The sequence below is a fragment of the Macaca mulatta genome, chromosome 9 (assembly GCF_049350105.2).
Source record: "Macaca mulatta isolate MMU2019108-1 chromosome 9, T2T-MMU8v2.0, whole genome shotgun sequence".
Lineage (NCBI taxonomy): Eukaryota > Metazoa > Chordata > Mammalia > Primates > Cercopithecidae > Macaca > Macaca mulatta.
The window spans coordinates 72220638-72239626 of NC_133414.1; the positions used below are offsets into that span (position 1 = coordinate 72220638).

Here is an 18989-nt window from a genome sequence, read left to right on the forward strand (position 1 = left end):
TGTAGGATTTGGGAAGGAGGACAGTGGTCATTAATCCAATGTGAGCAAAATGACAAGTCTGTTAGAGCCTCTGGTGGGTGCACAGGAGGCTAGGGGAGCCATGTGGCTGGCATGAGCCATCAGTGGAGGCTTACAGAGAGCAAAAAGGTGCTCCTGTTTTGGAAACTCAATCTAGACTCCTGATTGCTTCATGTTCCTGACAGTTCAGTGAAGGCTGTGCTGGGACCGTGAGTTACCCTCAGCAATGGATGAGCAGGGCAGCGGAAAATTCACTCTTTCTCTGATGGCCAGGGCCCTGCATACCTCAATTCACTTCATGCCCTTCCAAGGCAGGTACAAATCATGAATCACATTCCCCTCTCTATGACTTTGTTTATAGGCAGAGCTCTAAAGCTGGGATAACAGCAAACTGTGCATCAACAAGTCCTCTGGGGCTTCTAGCCCATTGATCCTACGACTAGCCGTGATTGCCTCTGACCTCTTCACTTTCTCCTTCAGTTTGGTGCTTTGGCCACTGGGACCAATGACTTTCACTGAAGTTTTCTGATTCTCGGTCCTGCTGTCCAGGGCTATGACACAGGGTGATTTGCAGACTGATCCTCTGTCGTATGTCAGAAGATACTTAATAAATGCTGGCAATGGTGATGGGTCCGTGAAGAGCAGTTTGCCCAATTTATTTTTTAAAGACTTTAAAAAAATAGTAAAATGAAGCAGATACGCAGCAAAGTCTATAAAATGAAAAGTTACAATTTAGCTAATGATTATAGAAAATCTGTGGCCGGGCACAGTGGCTCACACCTGTAATCCTAGCACTTTGGGAGGCCGAGGTGGGCAGATCACGAGGTCCGGAGATCGAGACCATCTTGGCTAACACAGTGAAACCCCGTCTATACTAAAAATACAAACAATTAGCCAGGAGTGGTGACAGGCGCCTGTAGTCCCAGCTACTCAGGAGGCTGAGGCAGGAGGATGGCGTGAACCCGGGAGGCGGAGCTTGCAGTGAGCCGAGATGGCGCCACTGCACTCCAGCCTGGGCGACAGTGCGAGACTCCATCTCAAAAAAAAAAAAAAAAAAAAAAAAGAAGAAGAAGAAAATTTGTGTCACTACCACTGAGTTCAAAAAGTAAAATACTGATGGTATCCCCAGAAACTCCCCCGACCGTCCCTTCTCCTTGGCTGATGTCTCACCTCTGATGTCTCAAGTTCAAGAAATCTAAGTAACAACTCTTTCTGCCTAGCTTCTAGTAAGAAAAACAGCTGCAAATGGAGAAAAACAAAATAAAACAAAACAAAGACTTGGCATTCAGGTAACCACCTGACCTTTCTTCCGGAGCTGCCCCTACAAAAAAGGTCCCCATCCCTGTCAGTGCTGAGGGCTGGTAGGATAGTTGTTATGGAGACGATGGAGACGTGAGGCGTCTTTCCAAGACGCCAGCAAAGGTGGTGCCCACAGCGCTCTGGCAGCGCCCCCTGCTCTGCGGGGCTCTTCTCTCCTTGCAGTTGGCAGATACTTATAATAAGAGACTTCTGAGATGTGAAAGGAACTCCCTCCTCATGTGACCTTCATGCCAGCCCCCCTAGTGCCACCCCACCTCAGTGCAGTAGCCGAGAAGTAACAGAGGGGCAGCCTATTTCCCTCTGTCCAGGGGAGATTGTGGGTCCTCAGGTGAGAGTGTGGCGGCACTAACAACAGCCTAGTCACAATTCATTAGTAAGCTTGGCATTCAGGTTACTGACATTTTTGCAAACTGCACTTTCTAACAATTACCCGCTGGTTAAAATCTGTATTTGTAGAAGGAGGCCAGTCTGAAAAGGAATGAGGGGAGGAACGACTTCCCCTGGAGAAGTCTGAATGGGGTGGCCCTCTCTTCTAAAAGAAAGGTGTGTGCCTTTTGAGATTTCAATTACTGAGCCACTTTTATCGGGAGCTCTTCAATTATTTATACTGGGTGTGTTGCAAGTAGATTCACCAATTTAGAAAGTTGGGGGGAAGAGGGGACATAGTAGGAAGGAGGCCCCCGTGTATGTAAGTGTGTGGGCAAGTCCTTTTGGCTTCCTCTTGGCTCTTTTTCTGGATCAGACTTCATCGTAGGGCTGGACCAGCCACTTTGTCAAGGGTATCCTCCTCACTGAGGTCTGGAGATGGGGACAGGGTGTGGATGCCCCTGGGTGTAGGGAACCGACGCTTCCAGACACTCGGTGAGCTCTGTCTGGGTGGAAAACCTCATCAGAAGCCAGATTGAATTGCACCAGTTTCTAAGACATTCCTCAACCATGTTAGGCAAAAGAGTCCCCCACTGACAAGCTGGGGTAGAAGGAAACCTGATATAATTTTGGAAAAAACCTTACTTGAGAAAGAAGGTTCTCACAGCTGCCGAGCCTCTCTCGACATCCAGCGTTGGAGGGGTCCCAGGCCATGGAGAGAAGATTGATGGGTCGAGGAGAGCCAAGTAGAGAGTTGAGGCTTTGCAGGGCCAGGCGCTTGCCATCCTTAACTCCCACTAGGGATCGAGAAGGAAAAGGAGAAGGAGTTCTCTGAATCCATTGGAAAAAGAAGTCCTGTCTCCTTTCCCTGGGCTGTTGAATTGTTGTTTTCATTTCACATTAGCAACTGCTCTGGACTCTCTTGTATTTGGCTGCTGTGTTGGAGACCTAGATCCAAACTAGGGTGTGTGGGAACCCAGGGACATAGAGGCTGAAGTTTTGGAACCCAGCCAGTTCTTCCAAGGGGTGGGGTCAGAGGCAGAGTCCAGGGAGCAGGGCAGCTCCGGGAGCCTGGTCCCTCAGACTGGGCTATGTTCGGAGCAGTAGGTCCTGACCGCCACTGTATGCCTGGTAACCTGGCCTTCTTTCTGCCTCCCAAAGTCTGTCTGTCTTGCTAGCCCTTGGTTTCCTGAATGGGGGTCATCTTACTTGTGGGGAAAGGCTGTGTGATGACCTAATTGCAACAGCTCTTTTGACCCGAAGCCAAACCCCATCCAAGTTCAGCAAATGGAAGAAGCAGGAACATGTTCAGTTGGTGAGGTCTATAGGCACAGACTGGATTAGGTCCTAAATCACGGTGGAAATTTTCCTGGCACGGGACAAATCCTTTTGTAAACAAGAACATTCATCTTTCTTTTGACTGACATGCCTGGTGGGGCATGTGCCTCTCAGAAGCTCCATGTCATCTGATCTCATTTGGGATTTGGTGTTTGTATTTGAAAATGTAGCTGCCCTAAGGAACAGCAGTTAGGAGCCAACCCCCAGTTTAAGCTTCAAGTCATGGAAACTGGCCTGGTTTACCCGGATGTCAGTGATGCCTGGGAAAGCTCTTGCTTTTACAATGCCCACTGACCAGAGATTTAATTTACTCAATTGGTACGTGTCTGTTAAGCACTTTGCTGTATGCCAAATACTTTGGGTATAAAAAGTATATAGGCCTTGCCTTCAAGGATTGTCCAGGCTAATTGGGGCAATGCAACATGCATGGATCAAAAGACAGCTAAGTACCTGTTCCATGTGGAATTAGGGGAGCAGATGTGGGCACTGGAGACAGGACAGGGGGAGTTTCAGGGAGATCTAGCCAGGAAGGAGAACTTCACTGCACCTCTGGGATTTGATCAGGGAGGATGAAGATGGGTGGGGAGCAATGGGGAGAGCATCCCAGGAGTGGGGACAGCCAGCACAGAGGTGTGGCAGTCAAGAGGACCGAGTCATAGCTGAGAAGTCAAGTGGGAGAGCAGGTCAGTGATGAGTGGGGAGGGCAGCCAGCAGCCTCAGCTCCAGGCCTTGAAGATCAGGCCTTGAGGAGTTTGACTTCTGTGCTTTGGGCAGTGTGGACTTGGCAGGATTTTGAGATTCCAGAAGATATGAGCGAAGCGTAAAAAAAAGCAGGACAGAACAAAAAACAGGATTTGTTCATTTATTCTTTCAGTGCCCTGTGAAATGCTCACTGTGTGCTAGGTGCTATTCAGGCTCTGAGGATGTGGAGTGGGCAAATGCGGCAGACTCTGCCCTGACTGCTAGAGAATAAGCACAGGTGTGTGATGAAGACAGTAGTGGTGGGAAGCAAAGAACAGCCGCGAAGGGGATGACCATGTTCCCTTCCATGTGGGGCACTGGGCTGTGACTTTGCTCTCAGGTTACTCATCTTTTTACTCCAAATTGCTTGGAGTCCTCTGTTGACTCCAAAGGGAGTATTCAACCATAAACAATGCATCCTATCTGCTATCTGCGGGTGAATTCTTTCTTCCCAGTTGCCCCTTGGGTGGTGGCTCGGGGCCACAGTAATACTTGTAGTGTTTCCAGGAAGGTTGTTATAGTTCTGTGCATTTCCTACAGTAGTGGTAGTGAGGACATCAGATGCCAGGAGCTTGGGTGGTTGGTATGGCCCCGAGCTCTGAAAATACTTGCCTTTCCCTTTCCCCTGTTGTGTGGGCCAGTGGCTTGCAGAGCTCCTCCATCCCTAAGAGACCGTGCCTCCATCCCTCAGACCCTACCTTTCCTGGCCCCAAGGCTGTCTCTGGCTAGCATGACAGACATACCCTGGGTCCCTGAAGTCTGAAAGCCGTACTTTTGGAGAGGGACCTGGCCACTATGAGTGTGGAATATTGGGGCCTTAAATTTCCTGCCTGTAGAATGAGGCATTTGGACTAGGGGAGGGGTTCCCAGACTTTTTGTGGGATAATCAATGAATTTTTACAAAACAGAATATCACAAGGCCACCAGCTTTTTATTTTGACAAGCAAAAACATGAAAAAGAAACTGTCAGATGCCAGCTCTGCCACCATTGTCATTTCATTAAAAGGACATGTTAATACCCAACAAAGGAGTGACGACATAATGTCAAAGGAAAGGACAGTTCTTCCCGGGAGAGGCCCGTCATCAGTCGTCTTCCACTGACACACACAGTGCGCCGTACTGAGGCTTTTCATTCCATACTGCATCAAGGGCAGCACTGCCCTGTGGCCATGCAGGACCCATGGGAACAGAGCACCTGTGAGCCACCTGTAGGAGCCTTTGCTGTGAAGCATGAGGCTCTTTGGGGGCTGGATCCTCCTCTTGGTCTACAGAATGGCAATGGGCTCCCTCTGGTAAAAGTTAACTTGGCATGAAGATTTCTGCCTTTTTTGATGAATATGAGAGTTTGGGATTTCCTGCGTGTCTTGGTTATCCATATCCCAGTCTGCACTGAGGAGAAATAAATGTAATTTTTGCCTTCCTGCTGGGCCCCTGCCACAGTTTTCTTGTCTGGGCAGGTCTTGAGCTGAGCTTCTGGGGCAGGATGGGCTGCCCTGCAGCCTGGCAGCTGTCTCCGAGTCTCTGATGGACAGCAGGCTGTCTTGGACCTGGCCAGGGTCATCCTGGCTGAGGACTCTACTAATCCAGTTCAAAGTCTCTATGGCTCTGATAGTGGATTCTGGACTGTCATATATATTTTCCCATTTTATTAAGCTATTTGAAGGAGGAGATTGTTATTTTACAAATATGGCGTATTGGCTAGGATGTATGTATTAGCCCTGAAAGTTTGGAGGCTGCCTTACTAATTTTAGGCAGCATATGTGGCCATTTGAGAACATATCTAATGTCTAATGGGCCATTGTATTCCCAGGTGGGATCCCCCTCCCCTAGCCCATTTCTCCAACTCTCTGTCCATACATAGCGGATTATAAGTGAATTTAGATGTCTGTACTACAGGATTTTCTTATTTAGGAGCCATAGGTTGTGAGATGGTTGTTTCAGTAGTAGTAGTAAACAGAATTTTATATGGAGACTCCATCTCCGTTCTTGTACATTGGACCTATCCCAAGACAGTGTGGAATAGAAAGAAAAATATGGCCTTCAGACTTCGAATGGACTAGATTGAAATTTCAGCTCTGCCACTTACAAGATGGGCAATCTTGGAAAATTATCCAACCTCTCTGAGCCTCATGACATTCCTACCTTGTGGCCAGGCATGGTGGCTTACACCTGCCATCCCAGCACCTTGGGAGGCTGAGGTGGGCAGATCACTTGAGGTCAGGAGTTCCAGACCAGCCTATCCAACGTGTTGAAACCCCGTCTTACTAGAAAATACAACAACAACAAAAAATTAGCTGAGCATGTTGGTGGGTGCCTGTAATCCCAGCTACTTAGGAGGCTGAGGAGGAGAATCTCTTGAACACGGGAGGCAGAGGCTGCAGTGAGCCGAGATCGCATCACTGCACCCCAGCACCTCATCCTGGGTGACAGAGCGAGACTCTGTCTCAAAAAAAAAGAAAAAAAGAAAAAAAAAGAAAAAAGAAAAAACATTCCTATCTTTCAGGCTTGTTGTGAAGATTAAGTTGGTGTAAAATCACCAAGGACAGAACACAGTAGATGCAAGAGGGGATCAGTGATCTCCTGAGGGCCAGTTGACCCCCTTGGTCCTCAGGCGATGGGAGAGCAGCTTTGAACCTGGCTCTGAGAAGGGCTGAAAAGGAACCTGTCCTCCTGCAGCAATTCCCAGGGGAGGGAAATGATGCCCCATTGACTTGCCCAGGGTTACAGAGTTGAGACAGTGCGTGCAAAGCAAAGGACTTAATGATCCAGGCCTCCAGGTCGGGCAGTTTAGAGCTGGACAGACCTTGGGGAGCATTTACATGGCCGTCTGCATTTGAGACAAGGAAACTTGAGGTATAAGATGGTAAGGACTTGTTAAAGATTTCCTGGCCTTTTTCTGCCATGGAGACTTGCAAAGATTGTTCAAGTAATTGTTCACACCCAGCGCAGGGGTGCTTCTAAGAGCGAGAATCTGGACAGTGCACCCAGAAAGCAATGGCTAAAAATGCCTTGATGGTGGAGCACTGTATATAGGTCCAGCCAAGACACCCAGTAGACTCACCGGGCTTTCTGACAGCTCAGAGCAGTCGGTTAGTTCCAGCTTCTTTTTTTTTTTTTTTTTTTTTTTGAGACGGAGTCTCACGCTGTTGGCCAGGCTGGAGTGCAGTGGCGCGATCTCGGCTCACTGCAAGCTCCGCCTCCTGGGTTCACGCCATTCTCCTGCCTCAGCCTCCTGAGTAGCTAGGACTACAGGCGCCCGCCACCGCGCCCGGCTAATTTTTTGTATTTTTAGTAGAGACGGGGTTTCACCGTGGTCTCGATCTCCTGACCTTGTGATCCGCCCTCCTCGGCCTCCCAAAGTGCTGGGATTACAGGCTTGAGCCACCGCGCCCAGCCTTCCAGCTTCTTTTTAAGTTCCTGTTGCCTGAACCTGTGGACAGTGTGTGCCTTCCCTAAAGGTGCAGCCCACAGTTAGCAAACACAGTAGCTGCTAGGTGAATTCATCAGTGCAAATGTCTTAAGCCCTGCTGGTGCAGGGTCTCCGGGGCGCAGAGGGGGAGAAGTGATGGCAGCCAGGGAGAGCTTGGACTATGGAACTTCCCAGGGGCAGAAGTGAACTCTACCACTCCTGACACCAGCTCCAGGAAAGACCTGGGTCCCCTGCTGCCCTATTTCTCTGGCTTTTGAGTCTCAGAGTAACCACCTCCTCCATCCTCTCCCTTTGCAGAACTCTTGCCATGAAAACCCCAGCTGGTGGTGCCCAGGCTATGCTTGATTTGCTTGAGCTGCTTTGGGTAATCTGCCTAATACCCTAATATGCGGGATTATTGGTACCTGGGAGGATGCCCGTGGCTGGGACACCCACCCAGGAGGTTAAAGAGGTTGCTGGGTGGATTTCCTTTGTGTTTGGTGTGGGAGGGGGGACATGGAAGACCCAGCCCCAGCACTGGGGGCTGGTGAAAACCTGAGGCGAAGGAGAGGACAGCAGCCTGCAGGGAGGGACCAGCAGCCCTAGGGCTTCCTAAGGTATTGAGGTTCAGACACTTCTGGATCTTAGGCCACACTGTGTCACAGGATGTCATAGTTATTGTCATGAAATAAAGCATTTTTAAAAAACCTAACATGGGGCTGGGCGAGGTGGCTCACTCCTGTAAATCCTAGCACTTTGGGAGGCCGAGGTGGGTTTGATCACTTGAGGTGAGAAGTTTGAGACCAGCCTGGACAACATGGTGAAACCCTGTCTGCACTGAAAATACAAAAATTAGTCAGGCATGATGACACATGCCTGTAATCCCAGCTACTAGGGAGGCTGAGGCACAAGAAACACTTGAACCTGGGAGGCAGAAATTGCAGTGAGCTGAGATCACGCTACTGTACTCCAACCTGGGCAACAGAGTGAGACTCCTTTTCAAAAAAAAAAAGCTAACATGAGCCTGTGGATTTTTACTCAGGGGATTTCTAAAGTTTCCCCCCAGAAAATCCCTTCACTCAGATGCTGTCTAGCACAGAACCATAATAGGTGAAACTGCTCAATACAGAGACACTTTTATTTCCATGGGGTCCAGGGCCCTGCCTCCTCTGCCTTCCCTTGGTAACCAGCCCCCCGCCGGGGCACCTCACAATGCTGGGCTTCAAGGTACAGAAAACTGTGGATTTAACTCACCACCCCCTCTCATCTCCCAGATAGGGAATCTTCTCAGAGAGGTTCGGTGGCTGGCCCAGGCCACACAGCCTGTTCCTGGCTTCATAGCTTCTGGTCCAGAAGGCTTCCTCCTGCCCCCATCCTCTGGCAGGAGAGAAGGAGCCCTTCTGCATTGTGCCCAGCTGAGGACAGCTGCATGTGGGGCTGCCGGGTCAGTTTCAACAGACGAGACGGGACCGGGCAATGGAGCGGCCAGGGAGAGGGTGGGGTGGGGCTCCCGGCAGATGGAATGAGTAACTCAGAGCACAGTCCATCAATGCAGGCTCAGGGGAAAAGGCCTTCTGATGTTGACCAGGAAAATTTGAGGACAAAGAGGCTGTGAGGCATGAGGCCCTTCCTTCTCCCATAGCCCTCTGGGGGTCAAGCATCCTGGGACTATCCCATGGTACCAGGGAGCTGGGCAGAACATCCAGCTTCCAGGGATGAGAGGGGCTTCCCGACCCCTACTCTGGTCCCAAAAGGGCTAGGGGAGATGGTTTTGTGCTAACCTGATCTCCCCTGTTCCCTGTCAGAACGCTACCTCCCACTCAGGTGCGTCAGGCCCTGCAGAGCTCGGCCTCTTAGCGCTGGAGACCGCTGGGCAGACTCCAAGGATACGCCTGGCGAGGGAGGAAGCCAAATCTTCCTTCAGCAGCGTCTGCATAGAGAACCATGGCTCTTAGCAGTAGGGCTTCACAGCCCGTCAGCTTGGCCACGCTCATTTCCGATGTGATGCTCTGCTCCATGAAGGGTGATTTATGGTTCTGGGCAGGTTCTTGGCAGAGAAAGGAACTGTGTTTCTCTGTCCTTGATGGAACTGCCCTCCATAGGCACAGGGCCCTGGGAGAAGGGTTGCGATGGTACAAGCAGTACCCAGAAGTGGGATGAATCGAGTGCTCTTCATGTTAATAAACCTTTCGTGGGCACTATGCAGCAGCCGATAATCCTTGTATATGCATTCTCCCATCTGCTCCTCACACTGTTCCCGGGAGGACAGCAGGACAGGTACACATCCCTTTTTGGCATCAGACAGCTGGATTTAAATTCGCACTGTGTCTTCCTGGGCCAGCTACTTAACCTCTCATCTGTCAATGGAGGACATTAATTCCAACCTCATAGAGTTACTATGATCATGCTAAAAAACATTAGTCAATCGTATAATTGTTATTAGTAGTACTATTTATTAGTAATATTGTCTATTCCAGATTGCGCATGGTAAGAACTGACTTTCCATTTGCTGTAGCTGTCCTCCCTCCTCTCCTCCTTCCCACCCTCCCTTCCCTCCCACCCACCAAGATGTGTCAGGTGCTTACTCTGAGCTCACAGGGATTCACTGTTGAAGATACAGCCATAAATGAAACAGACATGGTGAAACCCCATCTCTACTAAAAATGCAAAAACTAAACGGGTGTGGTGGCACATGCCTGTGATCCTAGCTACTCAGGAGGCTGAGGCAGGAGAATTGCTTGAACCCAGGAGGCAGAGGTTGCAGTGAGCTGAGATCACGCCATTACACTCCAGCCTGGGTGACAGAGCAAGACTCTGTCTAAAACAAAACAAAACAAAACAAAACAAAACAAAACAAAAAGAAACAGACAAAAACTCTTTCCCTCATGCAGCTTGCAGACAGTATACAATGATGAAGTAAAGGAAGCAGGTGGCTTACTCTGGAGAAGAGAGCACAGACAGGGAGAGGTTGGGATGCGGTGAAGTGTCATTTCCAGTAGGGTGGTCAGGGAAGAGCTCACGGACAAGGTGAGGATGCAAACCAAAACTCGACAGAAATGAGGGTGCAGCCACGGGGATCTCTAGAGCAGAGGCAGAGGCCAGCACAGACGGCCCTGAGACAGGACTGGGTCTGGAATGTCCTGGCAGCACGAGGAGGCCATTGCGTCTGGAATGGAGCTAGTAAGCGGCAGACTCGCAGGACATGAGTGGGGCTGATTGGGTGTGAAGACTGTCGCTTGTCCTCTGAATGGGCCAAGAAGCCACAGGAGGGTGTCGAGTACAACAATGACATGATTTCAGTTACATTTTTGAAGAAGTATTTTTCTTCCCAGATGGTCTTTGCCTAAACGATTTCCCAGATCCTGGGTGAGGAACCAGTGTCCAAAGAACTGACATGTAGTTAAACCCGAGGCAGACTTGGAACTTCAGGGCTCGGACCTTCGCAGGCAGCAGGGAGGGGCCTGGGATCCCCTCAAGGCAGGCCCAGCCAGCTTCTCACGCCTGACGCAGTCGTCCAGCAGGTGTGGTGCCTGCAGTGACCTTGGTGCCTGGTTCAGCTTGACAGCTTGACAGGTGTCAGGAGTGTGCCTTGGGGTGAGAGAGTCCAATCGGGTGAGAGCAGGTGTGGCAGCAGCTCACACTGTCAGGGAGGGTGTGCCCAGCATGGCAGGTCACCTGTTGAGACTTGGCAATTTGACATCCTGTTGGGGTGCAGAGTGACAACGGGGGCCCTGCCTTGCAAGTTGCAGCTTGGTAGGAATCTGAGTGTTGAGCCCTGCGTTCTGCGAGGCCTCTGGCTTTGTGGCACAGGGACTTCTTTCTCCAGAGCAGCCCTGCTTCCTGCCCAGAACCAGAGGACAGTGACTCCACTTGCCTGCCCTTTGTAAAGCATTGCTTTCAGAAAGGCCGTGCTCTATTACCAGATTAGGGCTCCTGCAAGAATCAGGCAGAGTGACAAGGCAGGACTCATCCCTGTTCATAGAAGAGAATATGGAGGGTTTGAGGAATGACATAATGTGCTGGAGGCCACCCAGAAAAGCTGGACTTGGTCTAGAGTATCTTTTGATTTTCATAGCTCTTCTTGCCACACCACAGACCTGAAAGTCCCAGTATACTGGGTCTAATTCAGCAAGGACGAGAGACAGAGACAGCCAAATCTGAGGGTCGGGGCTGTGGGGTCCTAGGATTAGCACAAGCTTGCTCTCCTGTGCTAGACCAGAGCAGCTGTCATGGCTGGGGAAGGCTGGGCCCTTTGAAGGCAAGCAGGATTGGTCCTTGTCGTGACCCTCATACCTGAACTCAGTACCAGGCCAGGTGGAGCCTTCTGCCAGTCCTAGGAACACCCTGAACTCCAGGTTCCAGGATGGAGCAGCAGAGTGACTGTGTCACTTGGGCTAGATTTGGAGCAATTGTCTTATCCAGGAGACAACAAGAGATAAGATAAACAGAGCAGCTGGGGCTTGCTTCCTGGCCCGGTGGCCACCTGGCTGGGCTGGGTGGCCCTGAGCTTGTGGCTTTCCCTCCAGGCCTCAGTTTTCTCATCTGTACACTGCATGCGTGGTAGTTGGGTGGCGGTGGGGATCCTCAGGAATTGCTAAGGTCCCTTCTCAAGCTTTGGTCTTTGATCTTGTGATTCAGCGGGAAATGCCCAGACCCAACAGATGAGGTTTGTATCTTGAGCACTAGGTGATGGGGTCTAGTCGGGCCCTTGGCCCCAGGTGACATAGGAAGGGTGAGGCCCTCTGTGGCCATGTCAACAGAAAGTCATCATAGGGAACACCACTAAAGGGAATGGGGAGAAGGCATAGAAAGGGGTGAGGGTGTAAGGCTGGGCACAGCCCTGTGAGAGGTTGCCTGGTAGGGTGGATGTCGGGAGGGGACTGCGGCCACTCTGCTTTCTGGCATTCCCTGCCTCCTGTGCCTGCACTCTTGCTCTGAATCCCTCCCCACCCTCTGATGTGGGCGTTGAGATTAGATGTCACTGTTGCCACTGAGAGGCAGCTGTGGCCTGCTTTACACAAGGCTCTGGTGGGGAGACAGGGCAGGGTTGGAGGCAGATCAACAGAGTGGCCTCCAGTGCAAGGCCAAACACCTTTCTCAGGGAGTGGCCAAGGGCAGGGGGAGGGCTCCTGCAGGACCTCCTCTTTTTGAGATGGCCTTCCCACCCGATGGCCCCACCTCTCATTTTTCTCCCTGTCCTTCCCTCAATGTTCTTCTCTTTTCCCAAGGCATCTTTTCTTCCATTTCAGAAGATCTGGTGGCCTGTCCTCCTGAAGCTGGGGTAGCTGGAGGCTGCAGCCAGTGGGGTTTCTCTCCCTTAAACACACACACACATGCACACATGCATATGTGAGCACACGCACATGCTCACACACACATGCACACACACATGTGTGAGCGCACACACACACACACATGCACACACGCATGCATGTGTGAGCACAAGCACACACTCACACATATGCATACACACACATGTACACACACGGGTGTGAGCACACACACATGCACACACACATGCACACACACACATGCACACACACGTGCATGTGTGAGCACACACACAGTGATTTCCTGACTGACATCAGGCTGCCCCTACTCAGAACTGCTTCCTGCATAAGGACTGGGTCCTCTGCAGTGAGAGGTGGAAGGTTTGGGTGTGGCTGGATATCCCCTTTACCATTTGGAACAAACCATTTTTTCCCCTGTGAGGCAATGTCCTGTGGGGACAGGAGCAAGAGCAGAATGCTGGGACTCAGGAGGCAGCCTCTCCCTGGTCCTCAGCCTCCTCATCTTAAAAATGGGAGGTTGATCTAATGGGGCTTCAAGTCAGAAGGGATCTGAGATGTCACTCGGTCTAGGGTCCACCCTCTGTGGGAACCCCTGCCCCAGCTGTCCTGGGTGATGGTCACACAGCACCTACTAGAAGCTCTGCAGGAGTCACAGCACCTTACCTTCTAGGGGCTGCTTACTCATTGGAGGATAACAGTGTTAGAACCTGCACTCCCTTATCCTCAATTCTGTGATTATTTATTAAAGGTTCACTCTGGCCAGTGTGCCTCCCAGGGCCACTGGTTGATGAAAGCAGTGCAGCTTCAACGGATTACCCTTAGAGGCCCCAGCCCCATCAGTGGGTGCTTCATCAGGGCAGCCATAACCGCTGTGTGCCCAGGACTGTGCCAAGCTTCAGCTTCCCCACCACCTTAATGAGGTGGCACGTTTGTCCCCATCTTACACGGAGGAGGCTGAGGCTCAAGGGTTGATGGGCCACAGTCATCAGCTTGGAAGTTCTGGAGCAGGTACAAGCCCAGGTGGGCTCTCTGCTTCCAGCCTGAGCTCTCAGGCTCTGCGCCTTTTTCTGAGAAATACCAGCTCTTAGTCACCCTGTCTGTAAAATGGAAATAATTTCACTTGCCTGTTGGATGTATTATAAGGTTTAAGCAAGATAATGCATAGAGAACACTTAATTCTTAGGTGCTGGCACCTAGTTCTGGCTTGTTCAATGGTGACCAACACTCTTATAGTGGACTCTGCCCCTGCATGTTCCCAGCAAGGCTACTGAACCTTCTCTGCTCCTTTTTCTTTGGAACATGGAGTTATAATGCCTGCTCCCCATAAGGGGTGCTTTGGCCACAGTGAAGTCAGTGGTGGAGAGAGGGGCCTCTTCCTCCAGGCACAAGATCTGTGGCTAGGCTGGTGGCTAGCCTGGCCAGCAGGCATCAGGCTTTAAATAGCTCCCCCATCACTCCTCCCAGTCCTGCTTCCCACACATGGTAATTAAGCTCACAACATCTAGTGTAAGCAAATAATAACAAGGGCATTATCTCCCTTTAGTCTGTGTTTTTCCTTGCCTATCATAAAGTAATTAAAATAATGAATGCCTTGTAAAACAATAGGTAAGAGGGCTGGCGAAATAGCATTATCTGCCACATACCTCTTGTGCTGTGAATTACTGATGCAGTTAACCACTGTGACTGGAGGGCCCCCTGCCTCCCAGCCTTTTTCACGTTGATTTCTCCTCTCCAGGGTCTACCAAGGGGCTCTGGAACTTGGGCCCCCAGGACTGAGAAGCAGGGAACTAGCCTTCCAGGTCCCCACGTGGTGGCCAGGGATCAGTTCAGAAACATCCTGGGAGGCATGACTCAAAAGGAAACACTAGAGCCTCAGATGTGAGGACCATCTCCCTGTCCTCCTCTTTTCCCCACCCCTCCACCAATGTCCAGTATTGAAACAAGCAGGTGGTTCTGTCCTTGGGTGAAGGAGGAGGCCAGGAGAGAGCTGGGGGTGAAGATCCGTGTCTCATTCAGCAGTCACTGAGCCATACCAGGGTGGTCAGGAGCTGTGGTCCCAAAAGTGGGCTCCCAAGGCCAGCAGCATCAGCAGTGCCTGACATCTTGTTTCAAATGTAGATTCTGGGATGGGCCCGGCACACTGTGTTTCAACAAGCCCTCTGGTGTGCTTACAATGCCTGCTCATTTGTGAGAACCATTGCTTTATGGTGTCAGTGGCATGAGACGAAGCAAGGGGTGCTGGGATCATTGCTTGAACCTGTATTTTGTGCTGTTGGGCACTGTTTAATCCTGACAATGCCTGAGGGGCTGGCAGTACTGTCCCCATCTTATGGAGGAGGTTCCACAGCGGTGGGAGAGCTGGATTTTTTCCCTGAATCTACACCTTCAGTTGCCATGGCTGCTCCTGTATCAGGGCCTCCCCCTCCTCCTAAATACCCTCCTGTTCAGAGTCTCACAGGACAGAGGCTCAAGGACCAGGGCAAGACCTAACAGATCCTATCTGAGGCTGGCCTGGGAGGCTTGGGCAGCAGGTCCCACACATGTCAGTGGGCAGCCCCCAAATACATCTGCCCTGTGGCCTCCCCCTCCCAGGTCTTATCTTGGATCATTCTATCTCCGTGGAGCTTAACACATTTGGAAAGAAAATATTAGCATCCAGGGCTGCAGGTCTGGCTTCTCTCTTCCCCAGCTTCCCTGAGCCACAGGCAGCCAGAGGGAGAGAAGGGGGAATTGGGAGCAGCTCCCTGCCTGCCATGGCCAAGTCCCCAAGAGGATGGCTCACCAGTGTGCCCTCCCCACCTGCCTCCCATGTGCCTGACCTCCCTCTGGCTCGCCCCCTTTGTCACTGCAGACAAAGCTTTTCACCTTTCACCTCTGTCTTTGGTTCTTCCCCTTATTCCAAATCACAATGATCCCCAGTGTGACTTTGCCTTGGGAATTAATTCCAGAGTTTTAAATGATGAACATAATTTGCTGGCATCTTTTTAAACATCTTCATCTGCAGTAATAATTGCAGTGGGTGTTTGTGTTGGGGTCCAGTTAAATGTACATTGTTAGATAAATAATGAGTAAGGTTTTAGTATAAGTCTGTCTCAGTTAGTATTTGGAATATACTTACACTAAAAAGTTATTTGTTGTTTATCTGAAATTTAAATTTTACTGGGTATCCCGTATTTTATCTGGCAACACTAAACCTAGCCTCTGTAGCCAATGAGGGGCTGATACTCATAGCCCTTTCTAGTCATTCATTCATGGTTATTGAGCCAACTCTGTGCAAGACACTGTATTGGGCACCAAGGATGCAGCAGTGGGGGAGGCAGACAGTAAGTGAAAGAAGTAAATGAATTATTAAGTATATTAGAGGTTTTAAGTGCTATGGAGAAAAATAAAGCAGAAAAGTGCTATTGGAAAGAAAGTGTTGCAAATTTAAACAGGTGGCCAGGGAAGACTTCCTTGAAAAGGAGATATTTGAGCAAAGACTTAAGGGAGCAGGCCATAAGTCTCTGTGGGAGAAGAGTATTCTAGGCAGAACACTCACTGTGTGCAAAGGTTTACAATTTAGGTCACTATGTGGGGCTCAGTTATCTGATGAGATCAGCCTTGTTTCCTCAAGCACATTTTAAGCCACTGAAAGGCTCTGGTGTGGATTTCAGGCACAGCTGGATCCGGGTGTTCAAATGATGACATCAATAGTCTATTACTTTTACTTTTCTCTGTGGTGGCTTCATTCTCAGAGAAGGATGACTTTTCCTATTCTTTCCTGCAAATGTTCCATGCTTGAGTCTTATTGGCTTGACATGGATCATGTGATTATTCATGGCCCAATTGCTGTTGTCAGGGGGTAGAAAGGACTCTACTGTTGGAGCCAATGGCAGGCCATCTGTCCCCTTTGAACCACATAGACTGACAGGAAGAGATAATAATTTTCCTAAAGGAAAGTGGGGGTGCTGCTGTGAAAAGGCGCAGAGAGGTTAGGTAGGCAAAGACCACAGGACATCTCCCACACTTTTCTCCTCCCTCCTCAGCATGCCCAAATCTTAGACAGGTTGCCTTTCCTCTTGCTTTGGTATTTTTTTTTTTCCCTTTAAAATGGCAGGAGACCAGAACTTTGGGAAGCTGAGGTGGGCAGATCACTTGAGGTCAGGAGTTCAAGAACAGCCTGGCCAACATGGTGAAACCCCGTCTCTATTAAAAATACAACAATTAGCTGAGCGTGGTGGCGCTTGCCTGTAATCCCAGCTACTCAGGAGGCTGAGGCATGAGAATTGCTTGCACGTGGTGGGTGGAGGTTGCAGAGAGCTGAGATCGTGCCACTGCACTCCAGCTTGGGTGACAGAGTGAGACTTCATCTCAAAAAACAAAATAAAATAAAATAATACCATCCTTCTTTGTTTCACTAAGATATTTTAAGAGGAAATAAAGAAAATATTCTTTTTAAAATAAAGACTTTAAAAAATTCAAAGGCATAATTTATCCCTTTTGCTATACTCCTGTACCTTTAAGCCAGTTTCCACCTCAGCTGGGGACCCCTTGGGGCTCTGGCTCTTTATGGGCAGGGCATGTTATTTAAATTCTGTTGTTCCCTATGTCTCAACTCTTGCTCTCTTTGTTGCCAGGAGGCCCAGAAGATTAACAATGGCTCAAGCCAGGCGGATGGCACTCTGAAACCAGTGGATGAAAAAGAGGAGGCAGTGGCCGCCGAGGTCGGCTGGATGACCTCCGTGAAGGACTGGGCGGGGGTGATGATATCCGCCCAGACACTGACTGGCAGAGTCCTGGTGAGTTTCCACCCACTTCTCACACTAGAAGGCCTTTCTCTCTGGGCCAAGATGGCTTTGCTTATGAGACATGATGTTCCCCAGGGTCTTCTGCAGGAGGCTGGCTATTGGGAGGTGGGGGTGAGCAGCAAGTGCTCCCGCGTGGTCATAGAGGAGAGGCTGGGTTCCTCCTCGTGTACAGTGGTTTGTGGGGGGATTTGCAGGGAGTGGGATTTGCAGAGGAGAAGGGTTGTTGGGAGGATGTAGCACATTTCCTCTGCTAATAAGCACACACCCACACACACACACACACACCCTCCATCATCTTGGAGAGGAGAAGAGGGTTAAGAAGACATACCAGAAACTTATGGAAGGGTTACAAATGCGGGGATCCCAAGGAGTGCTGAGTGAGTGTGTGTGTGTGTTTGGTGGCCTTCAGGGGACGTTCTTCTTGTCCTGTGGTAGCCCGTAGGGACCCCCTCTTGGAGCAGTTTCCTAATTTTCTGCAATGTGTGAGCTGGGCCCTGTGCATGGTGGAAATCGGTCATCCTGATGGTGGATGCATCAGCAGCCCACCTGAGGCTGCCTGGCCCTTGTACCCGGAGCTCACTTGTGTGCCCTTTTCTGATGAAGTTGTCTCCTAGGCCCACCTGCAACCAGGGCTGATTCTGCCCCTTCTCTGTGCATTTCCAGTGTCTCTCTGATCTGCTTACATGAAGCTTGGTTTCACTGGCTGACCTCATGAGCCCTTGGTTTTTGTCAAGGATCATTACTGGGACAGGCTTATAGTGACCAACCATCCCAGTTTGCCTGAGACTGAGGGGTACATGAGACATGAGTCTTTCAGTGCAAAAACTGGGAAAGTCCTGGGCAAACAGGGATGAATTGGTCACCATAGCCAGGCCCATGCTCTGGGAAAGCCCTGCCCTGTGGCTTTCTTTCTTGGGTCTGCTCTGGGTCAGGAGTTTCTGTGAGAAGAATGTTGCATTTGGAGTGATTTCTCATTGTGATTCTGGAAGCTGCTTTGTTTGGGGCACCTGTCCTGGCTTGAAGCTAGGGCTCAGTCAAGAGTCATTTTGCTCATAGATGGAAGGAGTAGGGACGTCCTGAGACCTGGGTGGCTCAAAGACCAGGCAGGGGCACTGGAAAACAGTCATTATCTCTGAGTCTCACAGCAAAAACTCAGCGAGGAGGTGATTGTAGATGGAGGGAGGTGGTGAGAATTTCACTTCTCAGAATGCTTCTTGGGGAGAACTCAGTGTTATGTGTGGGATCAATATCACACACACTTTTGCAGGAAGGAGTGAGAGAATGAACGTGGTGCTTGAGTAAGGAAAGGTGCTGGCCACACAGCCTTCAAGAAGGACAGGTTCTGTTCACCGAGGGATCTGCTGTGAGCTGTGTGCTGAAGAGTCTGGATATGAAACCATGGCTGATGTCAATTGATGGCAAAATGGAAAGAGGGGACATTTAAAGTTGGAGTTTTGGAGGAGGAGAGAGAAACTGGTGAGGTCAGTGGCTGCTTGGAGGAAGGCAGAGAAGGAGACAATTCAGTCTGGTGTGACCCAGGAGGGACAGTGTCTAGTGGGGACTTGGAGGTGCCTTGCTGTTGGCTGTGCTGTGTAACAGCACCTCTGTCTCTCCTCCTGCTTCTTCAATGAAGTCTCCATTGCTCTTTCATGCTTAAAGAGGAGTGGATTCTGCATTGGAAACTTAGAGAGGTTGAATTCTGAGTCTGGGTATTCATGG

The 18989-nt window shown here is 50.2% G+C and overlaps 1 protein-coding gene across 12 annotated transcripts in view; it reads left to right on the forward strand.

Annotated features, from left to right (window-relative positions):
- The window catches only part of KCNMA1 (potassium calcium-activated channel subfamily M alpha 1), a 755994-nt gene that overhangs the window by 213373 nt on the left and 523632 nt on the right, over nt 1–18989 (forward strand). For all 12 annotated transcript variants that reach the window (XM_015147202.3, XM_015147203.3, XM_077944845.1 and 9 more), the window contains 1 exon segment: nt 17100–17261. In XM_015147202.3, coding sequence (XP_015002688.1) covers nt 17100–17261 — 162 coding nt within the window.